We start from the raw sequence: 20,924 nt of genomic DNA on the forward strand, positions 1-20,924 counted from the left end.
CATATATATGTATAATATAGATATGTATGTGTGTAAATATATAATAAATATGTATTGATAGTATACATATATGGAATTTCGATTTATGATATTGGTGAAACGTGAATTTATTTATAGACAAATTACGTGAGCTGTAAATCATTTTTATCACTTTATCAATTCTCGTTTATTAATTATTATTATTAAGTACTAATTATTATGACTAATTACATTTTTAATTGATAACGAAATGAGAATTATTATTATTATTATTTGTATTAATTTTCAATGGAAAAAGTGAATATTTTAAATATTTTTAAAAGCGCGCCAAAAGTTAAGCGCCAAGCGGGAGAAATTTGAATTAATTTTTCTTAGAACTATCAGTCGGCAAAAAAGAGTTCCCGGTTATATTTCTAGGGGGTTAAAATTCAAAATATATGTGCGTAATAATAATAATGATATTAATTAATTAGTGTATAATTAAATCAATTATTTATAAATAAAAATTTGATCGAGTGACTTTTTGAAGATTTGAACAAAAACAAATGCCGCCACTGAGCGCTGGAAGTAAAAATTAACAAAAACGACGTGTATGACAACACGAGTTTTTTATTACTGTAAATATAAAACATATGATGTTTATAAGTCTATTTAAATTTTTATTTGATCGACATCCTCTTCGGATTTATTTATTTCAAAAAATCTTAGTCTTGTGATAGTAAAGTTATTGTGTAATTTAATTAGATTAATTAAATGGTGATTGTGAGGTTAAGCTTTGCTATATTTATTTTAAGTAAATGATTCCAAAGTATCATTAAATAATAAATTTAATAAATGACAAGTTATCGTATTAAAATGCTGGAATTTATGAAATATGGAAAGTAAAAATATCAAAGAAACGATAAAACTTCTCGATCGTTCATCAGATTCTGACAGCAGCTCTGACAGTTTAATTTTGAAAGCTGTCAAAAGAAATGTCAAAAGGTAAATTTTTATTACTAAATCATTTAACTGGTCGCTGAATAAAAATATATATTTTGTCTCCAGGAGATCACGTACGAGATTTAAAAAAAATAGAAATCAGTGTGCTTGCAACAGATCTAAATCACGTGCAATAGCACTATGGTTGGCAGCTATTTTAATAACATTCTGGTTGATTGCATTGTCATGGCTAGCAGCCATTCTTTATGGAGAAATTGGACGAATGGATTTATCAATACGTTCTGGTCAGTATTACCGTAACTTCATTCCAACAATCGCCAGCCTTATACCAGTTTCCAGTTCTCCATAAAAAATTTCATTAAATAATTTTCTTTTTCTCACTAATTAGATACTTATTTTTATGAGTGTGAGTCTATCAGACATAAATTTAAAATTATAAATAAATAGAGTAAATAATTTTTTAAAAAATATTTATAAAAAATGCACTTGTTAATTTTTTAATTTTTTAAATGCGCATTTTTTAAAAATTTTATTTTATCAATAATTTACTCTATAGATTAATAATTTAAAATTTGTCTGGTGTCTACTACATATGACCCTGAAGTTAGCAGACGATTAGTAATTTTTAGATTTTTTTTTCACCAAATCAATTACAAAAAAAAAAAAGAACTAAAAATATGCACATGTAGAAAATTTTAAAAATTACAAGTGCAATTTTTTCAAATATTTTTTTTTGTAGTTTGTCTAAAAAAAAAATCCAAAAATTATTAGACGTCTGCTAACTACAGTATCATTACTAAATTCACACTCATTTATTTTAAAACATATATTTTAATTCATCGGATTAATATTTTAATAAAAAGTCAAGGGGGTGGAGCTGTTGGTATTTTTAAAAATTATTAATAATCATAAATTTTCCATGAATTTTTAAAACACCTAAGGACCAGGTGGTTAACTTTGAATTTTCTTAAAAAATAATAAACCAACCCGATGAATTATCAGTCATATTAATAATTTAAAAAATATCAGCAAACGAATGTTTAAATATGACTAATATATTTTTATTCCTTATCACTAGATTATTTTAATCTTTTATTTAAAAATTCCACATTCAAATTACTTATCAATAACTAAATAATTAAACATCATAAAAAGTCGCGTGTCAAAAAATATGACAAATGACACTACCAGAAAAATCTATTAATCAATGTAACAAATTTATAAATAATTAACAAGATTCAATAGTATCTTCAATAATATATGTATATAGGTACAGATGTATATATATGTTTAAAAAAAAAATACATATATGTTCAAAGTTAAATTGTCAAACGAGTTAACGTGTCCTTTATCTCTTATAAAGTATACAATATTATCCAACATCTATGTATATATTGTATTATATGTCAAGAGTGTTTCCACCTTCGCACACCTTTTAGTCAAGTCAATATCAAGCTTCAAGTCATGAGCCGCACAATCTAACGTAACGTCGCGCGCCACCCAGTATCGTTTGTGAATTGCGCGGAGGCGGTACACATTTACTCTATTCTCTGTATTATATTTTTCTCAAAACATTTTTTAAAATTACTTACACAATAACTTTAAGTACATGAATGTATATCAAAAAAAAAATCAAAATGTTTGTTGAATAATTATTCATATATGTAACTGTGTCAAGATAAATAGTAAACAGTAAATTTAAATTTGTTTTATAAAAGTTGTTTTATGGATTGAGAAAAATGAACATATATTTTGAGTGGATCGATAATACTACGGTATCAATTGTCTGATAATATAACTTTTAAATAATTATCTGTTAAAATAGTGATAACTTATTTAGATTTATTACTTAAATTTTTTTTACTCTTCGTTTAAATAAACTTTAGGTATTTTTTGAATTATTCCTGTATCTTATCATACCAGGGTCGGTGCTGTAATCAGTACATTTAGCCTTGTATGATTTTTTTTATTAATGAATGAATGAATGAATAAATAATTAATTAATTATATTTTTCAAAAAATATAACGACGGAATTTTGTTTAAAAAATTTTTAATTATTTTATGAGGGTTCAATTTATGGCACAATAAATATTTTAGATAATTAGTAGCATTTGTGTACATAAAGTATTGAGTTTGCACAGCTTATGTGTGAGAAAAAAATAGTCTGTGTGTAGAGTTTAGTGCGAGAGATAGACGTTGATAAAGACCGATAAGAATATAATTAGAATTTTAAATAGTTAAATTTTACTGAGTTTTTTTTTCGATAACTACTTTGAGTTGATACTGTAATTTAATTTTTTAATATTGTTATTATCAGTGTGTGTTGTTTAATTATATGTAGAAAAAAATATGTAGATATATGAGTAAATTTGTAAAAAGTTGAATGACTAATCAAAAATGTACTGATTAAAAAATTGTAAGAAAAAAATACGGAATAGAAGGAAATAAAATGTTACTGTAATTTATGAACTTGAAAGTGATATGATGTAAATAAATGAGTGATATAAAAATATATAAATTAAGTTATTGGATTGTAAAATAAAAGAAGAAAGATTTTTGTAAACTGAAATGGATTCAGTAGCAGTAACAGTACCGTTGCGTCCACCGACTAAAAAAATGAAGAAACGCAAAGAGTTAGATGCCTTGGCTCCGTCACATGTCATATCGCGACGAGTGTCTGGAAAACGCAGCTCTCAGGTAAAAAATTATGGAGCAGTTGAATGATAAATAATCAAATTTCTCGGTCAATTACGAAATAAATTAATGATGAAATTTATTATTATTTTTTAGGAACTGCTGACGGACAGCAGCGATGACCGGTCAGAATATTGGAACGTGTCGGTGAGAGGAAACCGCAAAACAGCAGCGCGAAGAAATCGTTCTTGTCCAGGTCTACTTAAAGCTTGCAGTGCATTTTTTGGGTGCGCGTCGTTATTAGCGACAGCGAGTCTCATTTGGTTGTTTATTGATGTCCGTCAACAGCTCACCTCACTCAGAACGGAAGTTGACCAAGGTATTGGTCACGTGGAATCCGATTCAAGAGATCTATCATTACTTTAGTAGTTTATGTATACGTATAATTATAATTACACTGTCATTAGTTGGTACAGTCCAGCTAGCGAGCAATAAATTTACAAGACATTTAGATTTTATTTAAATTATATTATTTCAGACAATGGTTTGTAAATTTATGAGTAGAATTATTTATTGATTTTATTGTTTTATTTTTGTTACAGCAATTGCTGGTAGTGAAGGTGTACCAGATGCTTTACAAAAATGTCATTCCTTGTCTAAAGATTTACAAAATAATCAAACTTTGTTGTTTTCACAATTGTCTGACGTTAGAGTTCAAATTACAAATTTTACAATCCAGGTAATTCATTTTAATTATCATTTTATTACGAGGTTTACATTTTTCTCTGCACTCGAGTGGACGAACGCAACTTGTATAGTAATTGGAGACTTGGTCAATTTTTTTCTCGCAACTAAATAGAAATTTTCAGTAAATTAGACCGAGGATCTCTAGATTATAGAAAAGTGTATCGAGTCTTGGTATAGATTTTGTGCTAAGGGCTTTTATTTGAAAGAAAAACTTTGAGAAAATTATCTGGAAACTTTTCATATTTATTTATTTAACGCTTTCCGTAAGTTACTAAATTTTTCCATATGCATTCGCGTTATCACAGTGCGGATAATAAAAAAAAAAGATAAGATGACAGTCATACAGTTTAATTATTAAACTCAGTTTTCCCTCTATTTTCCATTTCCACTCGAATTGATTTCTTAATTACATTTAGAGACCCACCAAAAAATTTTACCGATTTTGAGTAGTCATTGACTAATTTAAAAATTCTATTTCTGGGACCGTTTTGTATAAATTGACTAAAAGTCTATTTGTCATTAGATTCTTACTCTGGATATTGAATTTGATATCTGAAAAAATTTTTGTAGAATCGATAAAATATTTAATATGTAAAAATATCAAAGTAATTATAATTATTAAGTATCTTAAAATAATTAAATTATTTGAATTAATTAAAGCTGACAAACATACAACAAGGACTTCATCAAGTCCAAGAGCTACTCCATGATACACCCGAGCTAACGAACGTACCAAAAAAATTAAAAGACATCAGTTCAAGTGTAGCGACTTTTGGAAGTACAATTCAAGATTTGCGAGTCACTGTCGACGGGTTAAAAGAGACTGAAACTAAATTGCAACATATTCTTCAACAAAATATTACTAATATAAAGGTACTTGAATATTTAACTCCCACAATTTTGAATACTAATTAATAATTATAATTTAAAATAATTAACAGGCAACGCTGGATGAATTAACAAAAGTAACACAGAAATTAACAATGCCCACAAATGAATCAAAAGTTAAAACCGAAGAATTGAGTAACACAATATCCGAATTAAGAAATAATTTATCATCAATAAATATTACGCTTACTGCTGGTTATCAATGGATCCGAGATGATCAGAAAAAAGATCATGTAATTATTTATATATATATTAATTGTGTAATATATATTTATATATTTATTAATTAATTTAATATTTTATTTATAGGAATTGTTGGTTTCATTACAAGATACCACACAAAATGCGAGTATGAAAGTAATGTCTTTAGAAACAGAGTGCGCTAAAGTTAATGAGCAAACGAGTATCATTAATTCTGTTAAAAAATTAACTGATGAGGTAATTTATTTTTTTTTTATATGAAGTATTCATTCATATCTTTATCATAAATAGATTTACCTAAATTACAACTTTTATAAACTTAATACTCTAAGACTTTGAGTTTTTGAATTTTATAAAATTCAAAAATAAAAATACTAGAGTTAAAATTTAATCTCAATGTATTTTAACTTTTGTATAAATTTTTTTTAAATTCTTAACATCATTTTTTTTTTACTTGTATTTAAAAATTTAGCAATTGTTGATTTTGACTTTTATGTGAACAAGTAAAAATTTATGATCTAAATCAATTTTTCAAAAATTCAATTACAAAAAAATAAAAAATAAAAATATGCACAGAAAATTAAAAAAACTACAGGTGCAATTTTTTTTTATCATTTATCGTTTGGAAAAGATTTCAAAAATTATTAGACGGCAGCTAACTTGATTATCGTAAAAATTTCCACAAAAATATTTCACTAAAATTTAAAAATTTTTTTGTACTAAACTCGAAATCTTGATATTAAATTTAAAATCTAGTGTTTTAATTTTTAAAATTTTTATTCTTCGCGCGAAAATGTTTTTTACATGAAATTATTTAGTTGTAATTTAGATCGACCTATTTATCATTTTAATTACCAGGTAATTTATTAATTAAAATGAATATTTATAGATAAATATCGTACGATCAGTTGATGTTAATTTAACAAGTCGTATAGTGCAATTAGAGGATTCATACAATAATTTAAAAAATTCAACGGATAAATTATTGACACTGAATAGCAAAACTCAAGAACAAGATGTTAATGCTACTGATAAAAACAATAATAATAATAATGAGCAAACAATAACAGATGGATTACCACATTAATAAAATCGCAATAATAATTTATAAATATCAAAAGTGATAATTGTTTAATGAGCGTAAAAAAAAATTAATTGATAAGAGTTGAATTACTGGTAAAGAGATATATAATTATAATTACAATTAACGATAAAAAATAAAAAAGTAAACTGATGTATTATAGAAATACGAAAAATAAGTATTATTGTGTATTTGTATATATTTATTGATAATTAATTGTCATTATTTAGTTGATACTTTATATTAATATATGAAAAACAAAAAAGAACTAACGCACGATTTTATTGAAAGTGTCGACAGTTTAATCAAATGAACTTTCAAATGCGCAATTATATTGTGAATAATTAAATGTCTGTGTGATTGTGCCCGAATAAATTAGATATTTAATTAATTAAGTACTTAAAAGGATCTTTATTAATTTGTTTAAATAAAAGATCAATAAAATTTTTCTTATCTTTCGTCTCGATCCTCAAATCCAGTCCTAGATTTATTTTTTTTTAAATTAATATGGATTTTATTTAACGGATTGCAGATTCAAATTATAGATTTCTGATAAAAAAATATTTTTTTTACTATCAAATTTTTATTTTTAAAAGAGTGTAGAAAATATTTAAGTACTGAAATTATTTATAGTCATTCAAATATTGGAATAACAGTTTTATAAATTATATTTAAAATTTTCAATTATCAGAAGTTGGCGCGCATTTAAAAAAATTCAAAATTTCAATTTCTATAAATAAAGTCGTTAAATTTTATTTCCAATTATTTTCTTTAATTAACGATTCTTTTATTTGACGGATTAAAGATTCAAATTATAGTTTTCTGTTAATAAAATATAATTTTTAATGTTAATAAATTTATGAGTCAAATCACCGAACGATTGATAGTTTTTTAAATTTTTAAAAGGGTGTCGAAAGTATTTAAGTACTGCAATTATTTGTAGACATTTAAATATTTAAATAACAGCTTTATAAATTATATTTAAAATTTTTAATTATCAGAAGTTGGCGCGCATTTTTAAAAATTCAAAATTTTGATTTCTATAAATAAAACCGTGAAATTTTATTTCAAATTATTTTCTTTAATTAATGAGTATTTTATTCGAAGGATTAAAGATTCAAATAATAGTTTTCTGTTAATAAAATATCATTTTTAATGTTAATAAATTTATGAGTCAAATCGCCAAACGATTGATAATTTTGTAAATATTTAAAAGGGTGTAGAAAGTATTTAAGTACTGCAATTATTTGTAGACATTTAAATATTTAAATAACAGTTTCATAAATTATATTTAAAATTTTAAATTATCAAAAGTTGGCGCGCATTTTTAAAAATTCAAAATTTTGATTTCTATAAATAAAACCGTGAAATTTTATTTCCAATTATTTTCTTTAATTAACCAGTATTTTATTTGACGGAATAAAGATTCAAATTATAGTTTTCTGTTAATAAAATATCGTTTTTAATGTTAGCAAATTTATGACTCAAATCACCAAACGATTGATAGTTTTTAAATTTTCAAAAGAGTGTAAAAAATATTTAAGTACTGAAAATATTTGTAGACATTTGAAAATTTAAATAACAGTTTTATAAATTGTGTTTAAAATTTTTAATTATCAGAAGTTGGCGCGCATTTTTTAAAATTCAAAATTTCTATAAATAAAACCGTGAAATTTTATTTCAAATTCTATTCTTTAAAATTAATGAGTATTTTATTTAACGGATTAAAGATTCAAATTATAAATTTCTGTTAATAAAATATCATTTTTAACGTTAATAAATTTATGACTCAAATCACCGAACGATTGATAGTTTTTTAATTTTGAAAAGAGTGTAAAAAATATTTAAGTACTGAAAATATTTGTAGACATTTAAAAATTTAAATAACAGTTTCATAAATGATATTTAAAATTTTTATTTATCAGGTCGCGTATTTTTAGTCATACAAACTTTCCATTTGATAGTAATGTAAGAAGTAATTTTACAGTTCAATGGCTGAAGTGAAGTCCAAAAAAAAAATAAGAAAATTGTCTTCAATTATGTGTACTTACAAACTCATACATAAAAATAATAACAACAGTACATAATAATAATCCATAATTTAAAATAGTGGGGATGAAAAGTTTAGACAGCAGTGGGGAGAAAAGTCATGATCCAACACCGTCACCATCACCACTACTGCAACACACGAGTTCTCTTGTTCTTTGTTGTGTTATAAACACTCCAGTATCTAACTTAGTAATTATAAATAACATCATTATTTACAACCATACGTCATTAATTAACAATTAAATCAAATTAACAAATTAATAACCAAGTATCAATAGTTTTAAAAAATAACTGACGTGAGTGATATTTATATAAATAAAAATAAATGATAAATAAACCGTGTCATCATTGACGTAATTGTGACGTAAAATTAAATATTACCAAGATCATCAATTGCGTAGTTAAATATTTTATTTTAAATATCGCAATTTATTGCGCACAAATTTAAAATTTTTGAATTTTATTTTAAAAAAAAAATGAACGTAAATATTTCGTTTGAAAATTTTTTAGTAATTTAAATCAATATAAATTTAAAATTTTTAAAAAAAGTAAAATAACAAAAAAGGGAACAATGAACAGACAAAAGTATTAAAAAAAAATTTGCACGCGTGCGCGTAAAATACTTTTAGCAATAGCCTTTTTCATTATTCTTTCTCACTTTGTCACATTATTTATCATTGTTCCATATATATATTAAATATATAGACCCATTTAACTTGCTCAGTACATCATCACACAAATCCTTGATCTTTTGTTATCCGGAAGCATCGCCACAGAATTATCCTCCTCTTATAAATATTTATCTCTCTCTGCAATTAGGAAAAATCAAAACAATCAAGATGGCTGATCCAAGTGGTGAAGCATCGTCGTCGAGTAGTGTCTCGGAGCCAACTATACGTGAGGAAATTGAAAAAACAAATGAGGATTTTATAGAACCAGATCAAAAAAGACGTAAATTACTCGTTAAACATGACGGGAAAAGTGAACAGAAACTCGAACATCGTCTTGGAGGAATTCTTTGCTGCGCTGTCTGTCTTGATCTCCCGAGATCTGCAGTTTACCAGGTAATCTTTTTAATTTTTACTTCTCCTTCATTGCTAATTACTAATTACCATTTATTCTTAATCAATGCATCAATGCTAGATATTATTTTTTTTGCAATTTATATCTAGACCACGGTAATTTTTTTTAAACATTTTTTTCAACATTTTTTTTTAACGCGACATTTTTTTTTAGTAGGACGACACCTATTTTTATGATGGAATTTAATACGAAATCGTGTAAATTTTTTTTTTTATTTAAAAACTCAATGATTCGAAAATTAAATATTTTGTACTGCGTGTAAAATTAAATGTAAGTTTTAAAAATATATATACATACATATATATGGAAGTAATGAATAATTAATGAAGATTTTATGTGAAGAATATTTTAAAAATAATAAATTTATCAAGACATTTGTTATGAAGAGTAATATATTTTTTTTTTATCAAGATATTGTGTGTGATCAGTAATGTTTGTTTATTTATTTATTTTTCTTTTAATAATAAAGACATAAATAAAATAAATGAAGATGTTTGTTATATAAAATATATCAAGATAAAAATATAAATAATTGTTTAACTTATTTTTTTTTTTTTTTGGTGTTTTTAGTGTGAGAGTGAGAGAATTATTTTATTACTAAATAATCATAATTATTTGATTATTATATATTTGTATGAAATTAAAAATAAATAATAATTAAATTAATAACGAAAATTGATTTTTTTTTTACATTTATGTCCTGGATGTTATCCTGACGTACCAATAATCCTTAATAAAATATTTATTTATAAATGAGATGAGTAATGGAATTATTTTATAATCAGTTGGTTTAAATTGATGGAGTAGTCATTCATATTAAGTGTTTTTAAATATTTATCATCATTACGTTAATTTATTAATAGTCCCCATACGATTTTGTGTTTCAGATTTGTATAAAAATAATATAAAACACCGAATAATGGTAAAGAGTATAATTTAGCTTGGCTAATTAATAATTACTGTTAACGCGAGCTTAGTTGATAAGTTTTATATATTGTTATATACATATAACCGTGTAAAAAAATTTTTAAAAAGCGTTAACTATTTTAAGCTTGAAGACGTGACCCGAAGAACTTTTTTTAATTTTTTAAAATTCAATTATTGACAATACTATTAAAATATGCGAACAAAAAAGTTGAGACATTGTTCAAAATCTGCTGTAACGGTGGCCCTGGGATGCTGAGCCCCAATACCAGGGACCAAAGTTACGGAGTTGGACTCAGTCAGATTTCAATAAATAAATTTTAAATTGATGGCGGATCCGCTTTGTGTTTTTCTGACCGTAGTTCGCACTGAAAAAAATGATTAATTTATCACTTTTAATGGAGAATTTAAAAAAGTATAAAAGAGTAAAAACGCTCATTTATAGACAGAAAAAAAGGATTTCTTGAATTAAAGACAATAATTTTCTATGATCCTGAAGTTAATAGATTTTTAAAATCAGCAAATCAATTAAAAAAATAAAATAAAAATATGCATGTGTAGAAAATTAAAATAACTACAAGTGCAATTTTTTTTTTATCATTTATCGTTTTTAAAAAATTTCAAAAATTATTAGACGTCAGTTAACTTCAGTATCATAATTTTCTTAGGATAAGAAAAAATTTATTGGCACAATAAAATTTTTTCTCGTCCTAAGAAAATTTTCGTTTTCAATTTATAATAGAAAAATTTTTTTCTGTCAAGTATACAATCTATTGTTTTCTTGTTTGTATTTCCAAAAGTTTAAAAACCGTTTACAAAAAGTTCGTCCTGTCACTTTTTTAAGTTTTGAATACTCAACGTTTTTCCTAAAATTTTTTTTACACGGATATACTTATATATTTATATAATATATAATGTATATCTATATGTATTGTTATAATTGTTATTACTATTACTATTGTTATGATAATAATAATAGTCAATGAGTGAAAGATAAAATGATGATGATTGATTGATAATTTTATGTGGTTGGACTTATCTTTGGTCATTGACAATTATTTAGTGAAGGTGATGGTGGTATTGGTGTGTTAATAATAATATATTTTTGTTTGTTTGTGTATGGTAATGTTCACAGTGCACCAATGGACACTTGATGTGCGCTGGATGTTTCACTCACGTACTCGCAGACGCGAGATTACGAGACGAGTTGGCAACTTGTCCTAACTGCAGAATTGAGATAAGCAAAACATCAGCATCGAGGAATCTTGCTGTTGAGAAGGCTGTCTCAGAGTTGCCGGCAGAATGCCAATTTTGTGCTAAAGAATTCCCGAGAAATTCGTTGGAACGTCATGAGGATAATATGTGTGAAGAAAGGTAATAGATATTTATTTATTTATCAATATTAAATGATTTAGTGATATTTTAATTCATATTTTTTATGTCGAAATATTTTTGGTAATAATTTAGTACTGCGACTGGTCAGATTTTTATGTCAGATATTTTATTTTAGAGATATTCCTTCTGAATAAATTTTAAAATGAAATATTTTTGCGGGTTTATGAGTTTAAGTTTAAAAATATCGATATTTATATCAATTATAGATTTTTTTTTAAATACTAGTACCAAATTAGGCTTTAATTTTATTTGTTGTCATTAACTAAAAATTTTATTTTGAAAAATAAATTTTATTACAAAAATATGACAATAAAAATTTAAAAATTATCATAATTAATATTTAAAAAATTACATTTATAAATTTACATACAAAAAAAATATAACATAATTAAAATATTAGTATATTACATTAGACTGGGTCAAAAAAATTGACTATTTTTTTATTTCTTAGCTATATTGAGAATATTATTCAGAATGACAAAAAAAAATTTTATCAAAGTTTGAGCTCTTAATATTAATTTTAAGAGGTCTATCATCGCTATTTTTAATTTTAATTCATAATTTCATTTTTACGTCAGAACTGCTAAAACATTGGAGTAAAAAAAATTAATTCCTACTTATTTTTATGTAAAATTAATTTCCCTACAAAAAAGGTCTGATTGAAATTTTTCGTCAGACGTTTCCGATTAATTAAGCTTAATAAATTGATATATTTTTTCGATTTAATATTTTTACTTTTGAATTTTGTAACTGACGAATCAATAAATTTCTAAAAAAGACCATGACAGATTTTTGAAAGAAATTTAATACTTTACAAAAAAAGTCTCCTAACATTTTTTGCTGAATTCACTCCTTCGAAAGTTATTCAGGTTATTAAAATCACTTTGACTCAATTTCAACCTTGAATAACTTTCGAAGGAGTGAATTTAGCAAAAAATGTTAAGAGACCTTTTTTGTAGAGCATTAAATTTGTTTCAAAAATCTGTCATGATTTTTTTTAGAAATTTATTGATTCGTCAGTTACAAAATTCAAAAGTAAAAATATTAAATCGAAAAAATATATCAATTTATTAAGCTTAATTAATCGGAAACGTCTGACGAAAAATTTCAATCAGACCTTTTTTGTAGGGAAATTAATTTTACATAAAAATAAGTATGAATGAATTTTTTTTACTCCAATGTTTTAGCAGTTCTGACGTAAAATATGAAATTATGAATTAAAATTAAAAATAGCGATGATAGATTTCTTAAAATTAATATTAAGAGCTCAAACTTTCATAAAATTTTTTTTTTGTCATTCTGAATAATATTCTCGATATAGCTAAGAAATAAAAAAATAGTCAATTTTTTGGGCCCAGTCTAATATTACACAGATCTGAGTACTAATAACGAATAATTATATAATAAAAAAAATTTGATTAGAATATCCAGCTGCAAGTACAGCAGAATCGGGTGCCCATGGCGAGGTCCGAATCACGAACGTGCCGAGCACGAGGCGCACTGCGTCCACCCGCACCGTACTGGCGCCGATGTGATGGAAGCACTGCGTGACATAGACGCCCGCACCCTCGAGGAACGCAAACACTATGACAATATTTTTGATCTTCTGTCTTACGAAAAAATCACATTCAACGGTCTGCTTATTTTTTATAACTCCATTACTCTAGTCATAAATAAAACATTTTCCCATCATCATCATCATTATTATTATTAATATTAATATTAATAATAATAATAACAAAAACTATCTCAAGTACTTATTTTTTTCCGTTCTGTTTTCTCTGGTATTTAGACTTGCAAATGAAGCCATACCGTACCGACGAGTTTGTACACAAATTATTCTATGAAACATCACGGTTCTCGGCATTTAATCATCAATGGGTTGTAAAAGCTAGAATTAATAATAGCCAGAGAGATCCAACACAAAGTTCTGAACGTGATATGACTTATCAAGTACGTTATTAATTTAATATATTAATATTAAATAAAACAATACCGCCAATCACTTTATTAATTATTCATAACTTTCTTTGTTACTTGGACAGTTGATATTAAAAACAAAGACAACATATCCATTGGCGCTCCACTATTTAATTTTAAAAGGACCTTTTGGTGATATGAAAGTACAGCCACGTATTCATCGATTTGATTTTACTGAGCAAGATAATGAAAGCCCGTATTTACCGTTGCCATTACCGGATACCGCGGAATGCAACAGACTTCTAGCAGCTAAAGCAATAAGTTTCCGGTAATTTTATGTTACTTTGTATAATTAAATCTGTTTCTATTTATTCATTTATTTATTCATAAATAAATAAATTAATTAATTAGATTAATGAAACTTTAATTTATTGCAGGCTCATTATGTTCCTGGCGTCCAAGTAGTTGCTGCTGAATATTGCAATCAAGATCCTGCCGAGAAATAAAATTATATATATTTATCTTTTAATCTTTTAAGATTATCATAGAACTCGGTTACTTGCAATTAACTTGAAATTATTCTTTCGTTTTCATTTTTTTTAAATATTTAAAATACTTGTGAATCCTATTCATTTATATATTTAAATATATATATAATTATAATCATTAAATGTTTATTTTTTAAAGTAGACTGAAAAATAAGAGTATCTTATAGTTTAGTCATTATTATTATTATTAATTATTATTATTATTATTTTTATTATCATGAACAATAAATAATACAGTTATTTTTTAAATTATTTTTATTTGTAAATGAGGCTTTATTAAAATATTACTTTCTCTAGACAAGATAATATGTAATTGTAAGTTCAATAAAATCTTACTCAAATAAATTTAATTATTTAATTATGACTAGATATACATAAATTTATACATATAATAATCAATAAATATATTTTAATGATCGTAATTTATTTAGTTAAATACTCACTTCTACGGCACCGTTCATTTAAAAAACTTGAAATTTTAATTTCTGTGAATAAATTCGTTGAATTTTACTGCTAATGATTTGAAGGCGGGTATTTTTTGGTTGTCCAAATTTTTCCCTTGAACAAAAACTCTAAATGCTAAATAGAGAAAGAAAACTACAGTCTGGTAATCTAGGTTTTTATTTATAAAAAATTTTCATTTGTTTAAAAAAAAAAAAAAGTGGATAAAGTTTGTATTTACGGTGCAAGTGCAACATGGATATAATCGTTTGTCCTTGAGAGTAGAGAAAAAAGATCTAAGCCATCTTCAGGGGCAGACCATTCTCATGGTTCCTTTCTTAAGTCCGGATCCTTGGGAACGCCAAATAAATGTATTTTTTCTTCTATGCTTAGTTGTAACATTAGATTTTCTTTTCTTTTGTATTATTTTAAGGACAAAGATTAGAGTGGGGATGAAAATGTGGAGGGCGGAAATAGTCGATGTATATCGAGATAAATACGTCTGACCTGGCTTAAACTACAGTAGAAGATATTTTCATAAAGTATTTACCACGTGTTTCAGTTAGTGAAAAATTAAACTTATGCGCCTACCATCTGAGTCTACATTGTAGATTAGATTTTTATATAAAATATTGACATTTTTGTATAATATTTATAATTGAAAATATGTCGAGTGCTTCATGTGGTGATTTAATTTTAACTCATCAAGTCCGAGATGAAGATGAGGTCTGTGATTCAATGAAAACTTTAAAGATATCAAAAGTTTCAGTGATTCCAAGTAAAAAACGTGTTCTGAGGCCGTCATTCATCCACAAACGAGATAAAATTGCTAAATTATTGGTGAAGAAAGGGGCTAAAATAATTAATAAAAGTAATTTTTTGTTTAATAGACCACTTTATTATGCTGTTCAAATCGGCGATATTAAATTAGTCGAGAAGCTAATTCTTGAGGGCGCAGATGTTAATAGTTCAAGGGGAAAAGGCAGTTTTCCACTTCACGTGGCAGCATGGCGTGGACATGACGAGATTGTTAAACTTCTGATAAAAAATGGTGCACGTGTCGATTCTGTTTTAACTGGACCAATGAAACATGGATTTACGCCGTTACATATTGCGTGTTTAAAAAATAAAGTTAAGTGTGTAGAAGTTCTTTTAAAATATGGTGCAAGGATTACCCCAAAATATGACAATATTTACCACCCAATCTTCATGTCGGTGTTTAACAACTATGTTAAAATAACGGAATTGCTTTTGAAGAATGGCGCGGACGTAAATCTACGATTCGATAATAAATTCTTTCATAATAAATGGGACCAATCATTTGTTTGGAAGGACATGGATTTAACGCTGTTACTTTGTTCGATTGCTCGAAAATACAACAAAATGACAAAATTATTATTAAAGTATGGAGCTGATATTCATTTAAAGACAAGATCAAATAGAACATCACTGATGTACGCTGTTCAAGCAAATGATTCCGAGTTAGTTGAATCACTTTTAGCGAAAGGTGCTAATCCTAACGATCAAGATCGTTTTGGTCAACCAGTATTGTTTTACATTATCTTAAATGTTAATATTTTGCAATCTACTTATAATAAACAAGAATTAGATTTCAGCAATGAAAAAATCAAAATAACGCAACTTTTAATCGACGCTGGAGTTGATATTAACTGTCGTCCTATTGAAGAAAATATCTGTTGTCGTTCACTTCTTATCTGCGCTATTTTTTTTTTTCAAAGTAAACTCGTTAACTATATTCTTTATAATACCAATGTTGATTATCGGAACATCGATCCTTTAATAATTAAAAATTTAATAGAAGTACATCAAGATAACCACATTTCAGATTTTGGAGGTGATTTTGATGTTATTCAACATCTTGAAGTCGAGTTCAGAGCTATTACTTATGACTTGATTTACTATATTTTAAGTAGGTACAAAGTCGGTTTGCCAGTTAAAGAAGAGTTACTACTAGTAATAGAAACCGAATTGGTAGTTTGTGGCATACCAGGAATATCCGGAAAAACTCTTAACTCTATTAAAATTGAGATCGATGCTTATATTACTTCTTTAAAACAAACAACGATTGGAACTACTGAAATTACTTTTTGGCGTATATTAACTTGTCAAATGACAGAGTTAGTGGAACTTTCATTTAATAGAGACGTTCGAAGTTTATGTTTACGTGATTATCGTGATAAAATCAATTGGCATTACTACATGCTTCAAGATCGCTTAGATACTGCTATCAAGCAAAGTACCTCGATAGAAGTTACTAGAGAAATAATATTTGATTTATTTACTAATTATTTGTCATTTGAATGTTGCGTAACAATCACAACATTTTTTAATGAAAAAGAAAGAGAAGATTTTTTACATCTTTGTAATATCGATAGCTTGTCAAGTTTGGGTTAATTTGTTTATATTTTATATGTATTGTAAAATAAAAATTTATTAACTGTTTAAATAATTTTTTTTTTATTTCGTAGGCTAAGATTTCATTAATTTTTATAGCGTTAAGTCCTTTATTCATGAACTCTTAAGGAATTTAACGTTGTAAGTCACTAAAAACATATTTTACATAAAAATCGTAATTGATGGACTTAAAAATATATAAAATCTGTTTTTTAATCATTTTTTTTTTTATAACAATACATTTTTTTCATATCATTTATCAGTGTACTTATATTATAAATTTAGAAACAATTCAATCTTTTGAATGACTTGAAATTCAATTTCGATGACAACTATAAGGAATTTCAAGAGAACTCTAGCTCTTCTAACTGGATCAAAGGCTCGTCTGTCGAATCAACTTACGAGGATGAAGAAGAGTTGGTTTCTTTGAGTAAGAATCAGAAGACACTCAGTTGCATGTTGTTGTTAAAGCTGGAGATATTGAATTGGTCAGAAAAATTCTGAGAACTGGCGTTGATGTCAATGCACCAGGTGAAGATTCTAACACAGCACTGTATCTAGCTGTTGATAATTAATTTTTACCAGCTGTCAAGTGTTTAGTTGAATATGGAGCCAATATTTCTGCTAAGAACAAATCTGATGACCCATACCTACGATGGGAAACTCCATTGCACATCGCAGTGAGAAGAGATCGTCTGGACATTCTTGAGTTACTTTTCACAATAGAAATAAACGTCTAGGAACTGATGAAAAATTATGACACCAACTTGCGTCATGCTGTCGAGCGTAAAAATTATAAATTGATCAATAGTTTAGCAGGAAATTCAAATTACAATAATTACAACAGTTCCATAAAAGAAGTATTTAAAAATTTTTCAATGCAGCAGCTTTAAAAAATGGGCTACGGTGAAGACTTGATAGCTTTGCTATTCGGCAAGTACGCAGACATAAATGTCCGCAATAAATCTGATCAAACTCTTCTTTTTCTAGCAGTTACCAATAAAAATGTAAAGATGATTAAATATCTACTTGACATCAGTGCTGATGTAAATGTGGTCAATTGCAGTGATTTTATTCCCGGGTGAACTGCTCTGCATGCTGCTGCTGAGGCATATTATGAAGATGAAATCAAGATTTCATTGGATCATCAGTTTTGCGACGTTAATGTAAAGACAGACGACAATATAACGCCGCTGGAAGATCTGATAATTATATATATTATTTAAAGTTTAGAGTAGGGGAGGGTAGGGCAGAGCGGCCCCCCTGAAATTTTGATCAAAAAAAAATTTTTTTTTTTTTGCCTAATTACTATAAATCCGATATGTTTGCGCATTTTTACCCCTACGCATGACATTTGGGGCAAAATGGACAAGCCCAAAATTTTGAAAAAGTGATTTTTTCATATTTTTATCGTCAAATTAAAAAAAAATTATTATAATTCCACATTTCTAGCCCTACGCATAACACCTGGGGCAAAATGGACCAGCCAAAACTTCCGAAAAAATTATTTTTTCATATTTTTCGGCCATTTCTCTATGTAAGAGGCAAATTTGGTCACTAAAAATTTATAAAAATAAAATTTTTTCTTTTAGTTGGTAATTTTTGAAATAAAGTAAAACTATAGAATTGTTTTTTTTTTTTATTAAATAACAATTAGTAATTAAGGTAATCGAGAGTAAACGATTTATTACACCTTAAAAAATTTTTTTCGAGTAATATAAAACCAAAAATAGTTGTCAAGAGAAAGAAATACATTCTTAATGATGAAAACAATTAAAAAAAAAAAAAAAAAAAAAACGAAAAAAAAATCTTTTATCACTTTTTGGAGGGGGCCGCTCTGCCCCACAAAAAAAATTTTTTTTTTTTTCAGAATTTTGGCAAAATCTCCATAAATTTGTTCGAAATAGGACAAAAGTAAAGTGTTCTTATGGTTGAAAGCCACAAAAAGTAATAATTGGCTTAGGGGGGCCGCTCTGCCCCACCCTCCCCTATATATTATTCATTTTAGAGTACATATTATACATGTTATTTTATTCGTAAATATTTATTTGTATCCGTATATATATATACATACATGTGCAAGGATGACGAAGGATGACAGGTTCGTAATATTTCATAAAGACGTCTTATCTTTTAAGCTCTTTATCTCATTAAATTTAAAAACTTATCAATACTTAAGTAATTAATACTCAGAGTACAAAATTTCCCTTTCTTCTTTATTATTTTGAGAAATAGGATTAGAGTGGGAATGAAAATGTTAAGGGTGGAAATAGTTAAGTATATTCATATAAATAAGACTAACCAGCTTGAAATTATACCAGCTAAAAATATTAATTATAACATATTCAATAATTGAAAAGTTAGTAAAATAAATTTTTAAATAAAATTAACTTGTTAAAGACATCAACACATTAATAAAATAGTGATATTTGTGTAAAAAATTTATCATTAGATATATAATGAGTGCTACAAACAGTAATATTGAAAACGCTTCATTAGGTAGCGAAATATTGAAGTCGGCAGTACGAAGTGGCAAACTTTATTTGGTGAAGACATGTATTGTGTTTGGTGCTGATGTTAATAGTTTTGGTCAAAATAGTTATACCCCACTTCAAGTTGCAGCTTTTTACGGTCATTACAACATCATTGAATGTTTGTTAAGAAACGGAGCACGAGTCGATGCTATTTCATCCGGATCAACTGTATCCCAATTGACCCCTTTAGAAATAGCATGCAAAAAAAATTTTACGAAATGTGTAAGAGTTTTAGTGGACTATGGAGCGAGTGTTTCCGGACATCGATCTAATTTCGCCCAACCAATCCACGTGGCCGTATACAATAACAACGTTAAAATAATTAAATTATTATACGAGGCTGGAGCTGATGTCAATGTAAACTTTCCACAGATGAATCCCTATCATTCAATTATCGAGTATGCGATAATCCATGGACAGAGAGAGGTAGTCAACTTCATTTTATTTGAAACAAATTTTAATCATCAAAACCTCGATTCTTGGATTGTTGAAATGTCCGAGTTTCAATTATCACTAATCAATATTCATACGCAAGATGACATAGAATTCGTAAAAAATATTTCAAATGAGTTCTTAAAGATAAAGTATACTCTAGTTGTTTACATCGTTAGTAGACACATGATTAATCTACCAATCAGGATAGAAGTATTATCAGCAGCACTATCTGTTTCTTTTCCTGGTGATGAATCGAAAAATCACCTGACTATTGTTTCTATCATAAATGATATTGAAAATGTTATTATTAAACTGAAAAAAACACTAATTAATAATACCACAATTTCTTATTGGCGTCTATTGATGTGCGAAATGCCAGAATTAATTATTCTATCTGGCAATGAAGATATCCAGACCCTATGTGAAAGGGATTACAACAACCAATTTTATTATATTTATTATCAAATTATGAGAGCTCGTTTGGACAGTGCAATATCTCAAAATATTTTGTTTGAGGAAACAATAGATGTAATATCATCTTTGTTCAACTACTCTGCCTATCATCTGCCATATGATTGTTACAGACGAATTCTAAATTTTTTTACTACTGAAGAATTACAAGAATTTAAAAATCTTCAACCATGACAATGGTTTTATTGATACCCAAGTAGCACACTTGGATTTATGACACTTTTGATTATTAAGAA

At 26.6% G+C, this 20,924-nt stretch overlaps 2 protein-coding genes across 5 annotated transcripts; both read left to right on the plus strand.

The window, feature by feature from the left end:
- Positions 1 to 452: 452 nt before the first annotated feature.
- Positions 453 to 6,900, plus strand: LOC130669834 (TNF receptor-associated factor family protein DDB_G0272098). Of its 2 annotated transcripts, none has more exons than XM_057472939.1 (7): positions 453 to 963; positions 1,027 to 1,205; positions 4,159 to 4,295; positions 4,964 to 5,176; positions 5,245 to 5,424; positions 5,501 to 5,629; positions 6,282 to 6,900. In XM_057472939.1, exons 1-7 carry the CDS (start codon positions 854 to 856, stop codon positions 6,477 to 6,479), a joined length of 1,146 nt encoding a protein of 381 aa, XP_057328922.1. In that variant the 5' UTR covers positions 453 to 853; the 3' UTR covers positions 6,480 to 6,900. The 2 variants fall into 2 exon arrangements, with proteins under 2 accessions (XP_057328922.1, XP_057328921.1); XM_057472938.1 differs by lacking the exons at positions 453 to 963; positions 1,027 to 1,205 and adding exons at positions 2,393 to 3,619; positions 3,713 to 3,935 and having other exon boundaries at positions 6,282 to 6,896.
- Positions 6,901 to 8,511: 1,611 nt separating this feature from the next.
- On the plus strand, positions 8,512 to 14,668 carry LOC130669836 (zinc finger TRAF-type-containing protein 1 homolog). Of its 3 annotated transcripts, none has more exons than XM_057472942.1 (7): positions 8,512 to 8,711; positions 9,342 to 9,586; positions 11,665 to 11,903; positions 13,347 to 13,558; positions 13,717 to 13,877; positions 13,970 to 14,172; positions 14,282 to 14,668. In XM_057472942.1, the coding sequence occupies exons 2-7, from the start codon at positions 9,362 to 9,364 to the stop codon at positions 14,307 to 14,309; spliced, it is 1,068 nt and encodes a 355-aa protein (XP_057328925.1). In that variant the 5' UTR covers positions 8,512 to 8,711; positions 9,342 to 9,361; the 3' UTR covers positions 14,310 to 14,668. The 3 variants fall into 3 exon arrangements, with proteins under 3 accessions (XP_057328925.1, XP_057328924.1, XP_057328926.1); XM_057472941.1 differs by having other exon boundaries at positions 8,513 to 8,818; XM_057472943.1 differs by lacking the exon at positions 8,512 to 8,711 and having other exon boundaries at positions 9,062 to 9,586.
- The last annotated feature ends 6,256 nt before the right edge of the window (positions 14,669 to 20,924 follow it).

The sequence above is a fragment of the Microplitis mediator genome, chromosome 6 (assembly GCF_029852145.1).
Source record: "Microplitis mediator isolate UGA2020A chromosome 6, iyMicMedi2.1, whole genome shotgun sequence".
In the NCBI taxonomy this organism is placed as follows: Eukaryota; Metazoa; Arthropoda; class Insecta; order Hymenoptera; family Braconidae; genus Microplitis; species Microplitis mediator.

Bases quoted from the DNA above. Each gene is read 5' to 3' on its own strand.
- LOC130669836 (XM_057472942.1), top strand. From the start codon at position 9,362: ATGGCTGATCCAAGTGGTGAAGCATCGTCGTCGAGTAGTGTCTCGGAG. The intron at 13,559-13,716 runs GTCTGCTTATTT...TCTGGTATTTAG, and splicing joins CGAAAAAATCACATTCAACG to ACTTGCAAATGAAGCCATAC. The intron at 14,173-14,281 runs GTAATTTTATGT...AATTTATTGCAG, and splicing joins GCTAAAGCAATAAGTTTCCG to GCTCATTATGTTCCTGGCGT.
- LOC130669834 (XM_057472938.1), top strand. From the start codon at position 3,491: ATGGATTCAGTAGCAGTAACAGTACCGTTGCGTCCACCGACTAAAAAA. The intron at 3,620-3,712 runs GTAAAAAATTAT...ATTATTTTTTAG, and splicing joins CTGGAAAACGCAGCTCTCAG to GAACTGCTGACGGACAGCAG. The intron at 5,425-5,500 runs GTAATTATTTAT...TTTTATTTATAG, and splicing joins ATGATCAGAAAAAAGATCAT to GAATTGTTGGTTTCATTACA.